Genomic DNA, 9,918 nt, shown 5'->3' with positions numbered 1-9,918 from the left:
AAAAATTCTTCTTTCTTCTTAATTTCAAATTTTATATAGAAATGTTATTTAAATTTTATCATTATATTTCAGTGCTTTAAATTGAAAATATTATCATTTTAAATAAATTATTATTTTTTATTATTTCATTATTATTTTATATTATACCTTTAATATATTTTTAAATCATTTATCAAAAATCTTATTGATATATCATTTATTAAATTAAAATAGGAAAATATATTTCATATTTTAATAAATTTCCACAAAAGAAAAACATAAAAAATATTTTATATTACTTCAAAATATTTATATTAATAATTTTTATAAAACATTTTTTATAAAATTGTTCTTCATTATCAACTATATAAATAAATATACAAATATATCTATTTCAATATATTATACTTATTTTATATATTCACATAAAATAAATTGAGAATATATATTAATAAATAATGACAAACAACTTATTAATAATTTAAAAATACATTAATATATATTATGATTTGTTAAGAAATAATTTCAATTATTTAATTATATTATATATATATACATATAAAAATACAATACAAAACTTTCAGTATAATTTAATCATTATTTTTTTTTACAATATATAATATTAATACAATTAAATTTACAAAAAATGTTTACTGTACATTAACACATTTTTTTTAATTCTATAATTAAAATTCGATTTCTTAATTAATAATATCACTATATTTTACTAAAATTTTTTACTAAAAATCATTATGCAATCAAAATGATTCCAATAATAAGTTTTCATTTTCTATATAATATAAATATTTAAAAAATAATACAATAAATAATATAAAAATCTATAATAAAATTATCTTTGTTTAATAACTATCTAAATGTATTATTTATGTTTATATATATATATATATATTGACACAATACAATATGCATTGCATAACAAAGATATAAATAGATTTGCATCAGATAAAATTGATGTACAAAGTTAGAGAAATTTTTTAATTTATTTCTACTAAATTAAATTATCAGCCTTCATTCGTTCTTTGGTCCGAATATTTTGTACTGGATTTTGTGAGTACAATATTACTGCATAACTCACTGTAGCAATAGAAAGTACTGTATTTAAATGAATAGGAATATTAAATATTAACCAGCATAGAACTGCTGTAAATATAAGTTCTAATGCACTGGCAAAAGTTTTTAAAATAGAGTTCAAGTTTTTTAAAAAAAAACTTGTGATTATCCCAATTGCTGTATTGTTTAACATTATTATAATGATTTTTGGTTGCATGAATATACTAAAATCAGCATTATTTAATATTCCAGAAATATTATTTTCCGATATAAAGAATAAAATAAAAACTATAAGATTGCAAAAAATACTGTCAATGTACATAAATACATTTTGTACAAAAATATTGATATTTGCTCCTTGCTCTTTAAGTAAATACTCATTGTAAACTCCGGCTAAACAGGAGCAAATTGTCTGAAAAAAATTTAAAGATTATTAATTTCAATTTATATAAATTATTATTATTCGTACTTTAATTATTTTATGATATAAAAAAATTAAAAAATTGGAATATCAAATTTTTTAATTATTTAAATTTTAAAAGTTTCTAAATTAAAATATTTTTTAATAATACAATATATACCTGTATAAATACTAAAATTATATTACTATTTAAATTAAATTTGGTATTAAATATGTTAACATTAAATTTCAAGTCCATATGTTTCACCATACATCCAATAGTTAATAATACTAATGATAACCATTGTTTTAATGATAATTTTTTGTTAAAAACAACCTAAAAAAATAATATTTTTAAGAATGATGTTAATAGTTTTTAGTCTATTAATCTATACAAAAAAAAGATTTTAATATCTACCTGAAAAATAATTCCAGTCATAACAACACGAAATTGCAACAGAACATAATATGTTGTTGGATCAAATACAGACAAGTTGATAAATGCCAAATTATTGTATAAACAATACAAAAATGATGGTATCATATATAGCAATAGCACTAAAATAAAAGAATCATTATTGGTACTATGGTATTATGATAAATTATTATAAAATTAGTAAAAATATAATTTTTACAAATATGTCAAATATAGATAAAGAAAAATTTTATAATAATAAAAATAATAATTTGTGGTACAATAAAAAAAATTTATTTAAATTAAAAATTCTAATTAAATTTTTTTTTAATTAAAAAATTTAATCATATTAAATTTCATATTACAACAAATTAAATTATTCACATGAACAGTTTTTTCAAATACGCATAACCATAAATTTTATACTGCAGCAAAAAAAAATTTTTATAAATTAATAATTTTAATTTATATAATTTCAATTATATAAATACACAACATATATATATATATATATATAAATAACATAAAAAAAAAATATAGAAATTGTTTTAATTAATCCAAAAATGATTCTATTTAAAACATTTCCTACAATATTATAACAAAAATTCTTAAATTTTAGAACTAAGAAAACCAAGTTTTATTTATTATGTAGGAAATAAAAAATTTAATTATAAAAATAATAATATATTAAAAATTCATACATTGAAAAAATGAATAATTTAAAATAACTCAATCTTCATATATTGAATTTATTAAATCTTTATTAATTTTAAAAAATTATTAAATATTTGAATCAATTACTTATATTATTTATATATATAATTATTTATATTTAAATAATATAATAATTTATATAATATATTATTATTTTTATATAATTATTTATTTATTATTTAAATAATTTTAAATAACATGATATGATAATTTTGAATTATTAAACCATTATATTATTATATACATATATATAATTTATAAATTATCTGTTTATTAGTTCATAATTTTCGTATAATTAAATTTAATTATTTCAATTTTAAATCTCTAAATATATATATATAAATTTTTACCTTTCTTATTTCCTGTTACTTCTTGGTATAAACTTGTAAAACTATTGCTAAAAATGAAATGATTAAATTTTTAAATATTTAGGAATTTAAATGAATAAAATTTAATTTTTTGACTTACTCTTTACAATATAATATTGTACACGTAAATAATTTTAATACTTCTGTCATCAATACTACCATAACAATATTGTATTCATAGTGACCATCTCTTTGAGACCAAGTTACAATAATACCTATAATAATAATTTTACAATTAATTTATATATTAAAAATATATTATATAATTTGAAAAAATTACAAATAAGTTTGGAATTAACAGAAATTTTTATAGAAATTTATCAATTAAATCAAATTATTATAAATAATAATATATATTTAAAATCGATAAAATGATACATACTTTATTAATAATTAAACATAAGTTCATATTAATTTCTTTTTTTCATTATTATCATTTTTATTTATCATATCATCAATATTTATTTAATATATACTAACAAGAAAATTAAATGAAAAGAAATAAAAATAGAAAAACTTAACCATACTTGTGTACCTTGATTCACAAAAAGGGCCATGTATGAAATAAAAATGATAGGACTCCATCTTCCCGGGAATAATTCCCCCCAATTGATGGTTCCCATTACAAACCGTTTTATGTAATATTATTACATTAAAAGCATTCGTATAATATATATAGATATATTAATATAATTGCTTCTTTAACAAGACGTAATATGAACTGATAATACGAATCACGATCTATGCTGTTAAATATCATGTAAAAAATTTGTTTACTTAAAAGATAACATCTTTTATTTGATTAAAAATTTCGATTAAATTTCAATATTTCATTATTTTTATTTTTTTATTTTATTTAATAATTATTAATTATATTAATGTAAGAGTTTTTAATTAATTTACTTAATTGATATCTTCATATTTTTCATTAAATTAATAAAATTAATATGTTAATAAATAATAATAATAATAATAATAATAATATGTTAATAAAATAAAATTAAAAACCTATTTTCCTTTAAATTTAAAAAAATTGATTCTTTTTTTATAAAATTTAAAATAATGATATATAAATAATGATAATATAAAATAGAATTAAAACATTTAAAATATAATAAGGTTATTATTTTTTATAATATATAAGAATAAATATAACTACATATTTTATTTTTATAATCTTTTGAAAATACATAATAAGGTTTAAATTTATTCTTGATTTTACATAAAATTTATTTACACATGGAACAAAAAATTTGTATTTAAGAAGTGCTTTACAATATACTATAATTTATTAAAATTCTATAATCTTTTTTATAACTAACATTTGTTATTTTATTATTCATTTAGCTTTTTATTCGCTGTGGAAGCATATAAATAGAAAAAGTTTCTATCATACATAGAATTTATTATACATATGTACCATGAAATATGTTACAGATCATTATTATTACAAATATTAACAATGCTGATATCTACAAGATTGAATATTTAGACATAACTTTATTAAGTATACGTTAAATTATATTTTTTTATAATTTTTAAACATAAAAACGATATTACATAATTTTAACATAATTTTAATAAATTTAAACGATATTAAATAATTTTTTTTAAGAGTGATTTTTTTGAGAATGTTAAAATAAGAATCAAATTAAATGTTATAATTTATATAAATAATTATAAATAATAAGTATTATAAATAATAAATAGTCTGAATTGCAAAAAGGCAGCAGAATTATATATATAAAAACTCATTATGAAATTTTTAAACATGATTATCAGCATAGTTTTAATAGAAGATTGAAAAAAATTGAAAAAGTCATTACTTAATCTTTTAAATATAAATTCCAAAAAAAGACAAGTTACTCACTATGAAAAATTTTTGTATGAATTATAAATACATATTTTTGAAAGATCAAAAATCGTAAATTTTAAAAATTCTTCAAAATCAGGCAGTGTAATAATGTATGCCTGTAAAAGTGATATAACTGTTTACTTTTCAATATACTTTGTACCTTCTGTAAATATGTAAAGACATTTACTGCTGACTATATACTACAAAATGTAAATATTATAACCATTTCTCAAATTGTATTATGTTAGGACCAACTATAACATACAGATGTTATATAGAAATGTATGCATAAAATGACAGATTACCTTATAATTCATAGTTTTTTTTTTCTGTCAAAAAAAAGAAATTAATATTTATATTCATAAATATCAATGTCACGAATTATATTTATATAAAAAAAAAAAACAATAGTTTGGTTCATGGCACTCAATCTTCAATTACATTCCATTGTAGGTAATCATATCAATGATTTGCAGAGTCCATTACCTCTCCTATTCAGTTTCATAAGGCCACTGTTTAGCCATAATATAATAAAGCCATAATAAAGTATATACTAAATAATAAAGTAAATACTAAATTGAATATTAATATTGATATGATATTATTATAAAAAGAAATGCCAAAAATGCTGTTTTATGTAAATGAAATATTTCTGAAAGAATGTAAAGAAAGGTTATGAGCGCAAATATAATTATTAAAAGTAATGACTTAGTAAAATCACCAAAATCTTAGAATCCAAGTACGAACCGTATTGACCATCTTATCGATGATATATCGTGTTAATTTCATATATAAAACACTCAGGTTATTCTTAAAATCTTTTTTTTTTAAATCATACTAATAGAAATATTCTATAATTACATATTATTTAATTATACAATATTTGTAGTACCATTTAGTTAAGAAAATTGTAATTAATCAACAAATAAAAAAATGTCAACTCTCTTTCAGTCCAAAACTGATTTAAAACAAATAAATTTAATTATATGTAATTTCGCATACTTAACATCAATTTGATGTTTTCAATTGTTTTAAAATCTGTTGCGTAATTAATTTAGTAGCCTCACTCGCGTTAGGAATAAGAAATTTGTCCATATCTGAAATAACTGTATCATTATATTGCGTTGTACCATATTTAAATGTAATCAAATCTGAATGTCTCTTTCTAGATGTTATTTTGACAATACTCGTTAATGGACGTTTTACAATTACATGTGCTGCACCTTTCCTTTCTTGTATTTCTCGAAGTACTATAAGATAAGTATCAGTAACCAAAAGTATACTAAAAAAAAAAATATATTAATGTATATAATACTAATAACATAATTTAAAATATAATATTAATAAATAATAAATGATGCTAAGGAATAAAATATTATTAAAATATGATTAAAATATTTACCTATCACAGAGATCTCCATTAACTTTCACTTCTTGACATTTAAAGGAATGTAATAATTTTGGATCTTTCATCCACTGTTGAATAGATACAACTTCAATAGGCTCTTCACTTTCATTATTTGTCATTGTCATATCTATATAAATTACATATAATAATAAATAAATGTTTACATAGTTTACATAGCAAAAAATATTAAATTAAATGCAAAAATATCTTAATTAAATTCAGAATCTTATATAAACATTTATCATAATAAAAAACTATTATAAAAAAAATTTAAAAAAAATTAATATTTAAGATATTGATATTTAAATCTGAATACCAAACATACCTAATTCTTGATCATCATCTATACTAAATACTGGAGCCGTCTTTTTCTGACGTTTGACATAATCTAATTCTTTGCCATTTCTATTTTCCACATTATTATGAACGCTTGCAGATGGATTAACAATGTAATCAAATAATTTTCCTTTTACTTTTTTGATTTTTCCAAAGAAATCAGAATTATTATTTTTAACTTTGGCAGGACTTGTTTCATTTGAATTTGTCTCCGAAATATTAGCACTACACACTAAACAATATTGTGAATTATGATCGACAAGACTAGAAACTACTTCATCACCAAAATATTCGTGTATAGCTATAATGAAATAATCTTCCATAAATTAATTATTTTACAACAAATTTTAAAATTGGAATAAGATATAAGATAATTACCTTGATATCCTGATGTAACCATACTAACATATTGAGTATGTTTTTGTAAAAAAGATGCAACTACCATATGTGTATAACGATCTTCTTCTTGTCTACCACTTCCCAAAAAGCAAAGATGTTCACCACCAGCTTGTGATCCAACAGCTAATGCTTGTCGTTGTGCTTGCAATAATCCTTGTACAGCTGTAGCAAAAGCAGCAGGTTCTTGCAACATCTAAAATAACATTTATAAATTATAAAATTATATCAATAATTAAAAAGTATAAAAATAAACATACCAAATTACAATCTAAATGAAATGCAGTTGGCAGATGCCCTGCATTATATTGTTCAGCAGGTCTACAATCTACTAAAAAAAATCTAACAGATTCAACAGAGGTATTAGGTGTGGACGGATTCTCGATCGAATTCTCAACTAATTCTTGAGCTGATACAGGTAAACAAAGTGCGTGTGATATACATTTTTCATCAAAATTATCACCAAACATAATAGGATATAAATCTTGTTTAAATGATGATGGTGTTTTCATTGCATAATACTGTGCCAATGAACAAAAATCTGTTACATCTTCTGCTTCTAATGCACAGGGCATAGCAGCAATGGCATCTATTATACTCTGCTTATCATTATCTGTCATACTTAAGATTTGCTCCCTATAATATATATATACATAATAAATTTCAAAATAATTTTATTTTTTTACTTTAGCATTGCTATATATAATATTAGCATAACTGAAAAAAGATAAATTTTGTAATTCTTACCTAGCATTAATTACCATAATAAGTGAAAGAAATAACATGAAAAATGGATCAGCTTGCATAAAATATAAATCCCACATTGTACAAACAGCTGGCAGTGAACATACTCCAGCAAATAAAGTTGTTACCCATCCCTTTGTATATTGATCAGGAGATACTCTTTTTGTATCCAAAAAAGAACATAATTCTGGTTCATGATAAAGTAATAATAATCTTAACACTGAACTATATGTTTCACCTCTGAAAAAATATAAAATATCTTTAAGAGAGATAACTATACTAATAGTTTAAATATAACAAATTGCTAGTTTTATTTATAGTTTACTAATAGTTATTTTAATAATATTATTTTAATAATCTATTTTGATATTTTTTGTTGGAATGCAAATAATTGATTATTAAAAAGAATATTCATATATTCCATGATAACTAATTTTCATTTTTAATTATTTTTTATCATATTGTTTAAAAATCTTTCTCTTATATTTACATTTTTTTTCATTAAAAAATTACATTAATTTTCAATAAATTTTATAATTTAATAAATAAAATTAATAATTTCAAATCAATTATTCATTCATCAGATTAAAAAGGATGAAAGTTCACAATATTATATTTTTTAAAATTTATTAATTATACAATACTATACCTAGGAATATAAAAGTCTATTATTGCTTCAAATAAATTATATGTTGCACTTCGTGGAAGTTTTAGCGCTACTAAAGGACCCAATAATTCTATCCAACCATTTCCTCTTTTATATTGTTTTCCTTTACTCTTACAATAAAATGTTAAAATAGATTCTAAATCAGAAACAACAGAAACTTTGTCTTCATCATCATTTCCTAATTTTGCTGTAATGAAAATGCATATTTTTAAAACTATAGCTTGAAATATATTAATTGATTAATTTATTCTTATATTATTTTATTTATTTTTCCAATATATTTGCTTAAAATTATAACATATAATATAAAATAAATTTTAATTTAAAAATTAAATTGAATACTTATTATAATAGTAAAATTTATATATTTATATATATGTATAAGTTAATTATAATATATTATTTAAACAACTTACCAACCAATTGCTGACAATCATCACGTATAATATTTTGTTCTGGTAAATCAAAAACTTCATTAAATTGATTTAATTGATTACCTCGATCAATAACATCTAAACAAGCTTGCCATACATCAGGTCTTAAATTTATAGGAACAGATCGTCCTTTACAAATTGCATATATATCAGATGCAGATGGTGCTTCAGTATCAAGTAAAGCTGCTTCTAGTTCCAATATCCTAAATAATTATTTTTTATTAATTCATTTATTATAATAAGAAAAATAATATATTAGAAAATAATTTTCTAAAATAAAATTTTTTTTTTAAAGATTTATATAATAAATAAAATTAATATTTTCATAAAAAATTATTTCATATTTGAATTTTTATATTTTATTCTTTTATTAATGCAAAAAATAATAATTTGTAAAGTTTTAAGATATAATTGATAAATATATGAACTAAAAAAAATAGAAATATTAATAAATATATTTTTTTTAACCTAAAAAATTAAAACAAAATTTATCATGTAAATTAATAATGAAAAACTAATAATAGAAAATTTAGAAAATTATAATATAAATTTACTTATTTTTGGTACTCTATAATTCTTATGTATTTAGAAAACATAAAACAAAATAGTATACAAAATAATATCGGAAAAAATTAATCGAATTAAATTGCAAAAAAATATGTCCAAATATTTTTTGATAAAACAAATGATTCAAACTCATGTTTATTAAAATAAAAATTTTTTCTAGCTAAAAAATTGTTATGAAATTTACCAGGTGTTTTCATCTTCTTCTAGTGCCATTTTGATAAACGTCACACTTATATTGTAATTTGTGAAATCGTAAATTCGATATGAATTACAATTTTCTAAAATGCAATAAATGTTTTTGATCACTTAGCATTCTTCGTTCAATTTCATAACTTTTATTACATTTCTCATGCTTTTCGTTTTTCTTAAAATTCAACAATCTATAGATAGCACAGACAAAACTTTGCTCTTGTTGACAAACCGTTGCCATCTTTTAAATAAAATCTTACGCTAACGTAAGAAAACTCGTTAATATTAAATAATGTTATTTTATATATGTCTACTGAATAATAATTTATATTCAAAAATAAATGTTTTATAAAATTTCTTTATTAATAATTGATA

At 19.2% G+C, this 9,918-nt stretch overlaps 2 protein-coding genes across 2 annotated transcripts; both read right to left on the bottom strand.

The window, feature by feature from the left end:
- Window positions 1–954: 954 nt before the first annotated feature.
- LOC552387 (UDP-galactose transporter senju) lies at window positions 955–3,716 on the bottom strand. The gene is made up of 6 exons (XM_624761.6): window positions 3,483–3,716; window positions 3,048–3,162; window positions 2,930–2,976; window positions 1,869–2,008; window positions 1,632–1,787; window positions 955–1,462 (listed from the first exon to the last, which is right to left on the bottom strand). Exons 1-6 carry the CDS (start codon window positions 3,568–3,570, stop codon window positions 989–991), a joined length of 1,020 nt encoding a protein of 339 aa, XP_624764.3. The 5' UTR covers window positions 3,571–3,716; the 3' UTR covers window positions 955–988.
- A 1,473-nt stretch (window positions 3,717–5,189) lies between these two features.
- LOC552363 (TBC1 domain family member 23) lies at window positions 5,190–9,802 on the bottom strand. Its single transcript, XM_624738.6, has 9 exons — window positions 9,539–9,802; window positions 8,770–8,990; window positions 8,336–8,540; window positions 7,690–7,926; window positions 7,203–7,578; window positions 6,925–7,138; window positions 6,536–6,847; window positions 6,205–6,337; window positions 5,190–6,084 (listed from the first exon to the last, which is right to left on the bottom strand). The coding sequence occupies exons 1-9, from the start codon at window positions 9,565–9,567 to the stop codon at window positions 5,811–5,813; spliced, it is 2,001 nt and encodes a 666-aa protein (XP_624741.2). The 5' UTR covers window positions 9,568–9,802; the 3' UTR covers window positions 5,190–5,810.
- Window positions 9,803–9,918: the final 116 nt, after the last annotated feature.

The sequence above is a fragment of the Apis mellifera genome, linkage group LG6, assembly GCF_003254395.2.
Source record: "Apis mellifera strain DH4 linkage group LG6, Amel_HAv3.1, whole genome shotgun sequence".
Lineage (NCBI taxonomy): Eukaryota > Metazoa > Arthropoda > Insecta > Hymenoptera > Apidae > Apis > Apis mellifera.
Note: the sequence above shows the minus strand (reverse complement) of the source record. Positions and strands in the feature narration are given on the sequence as shown.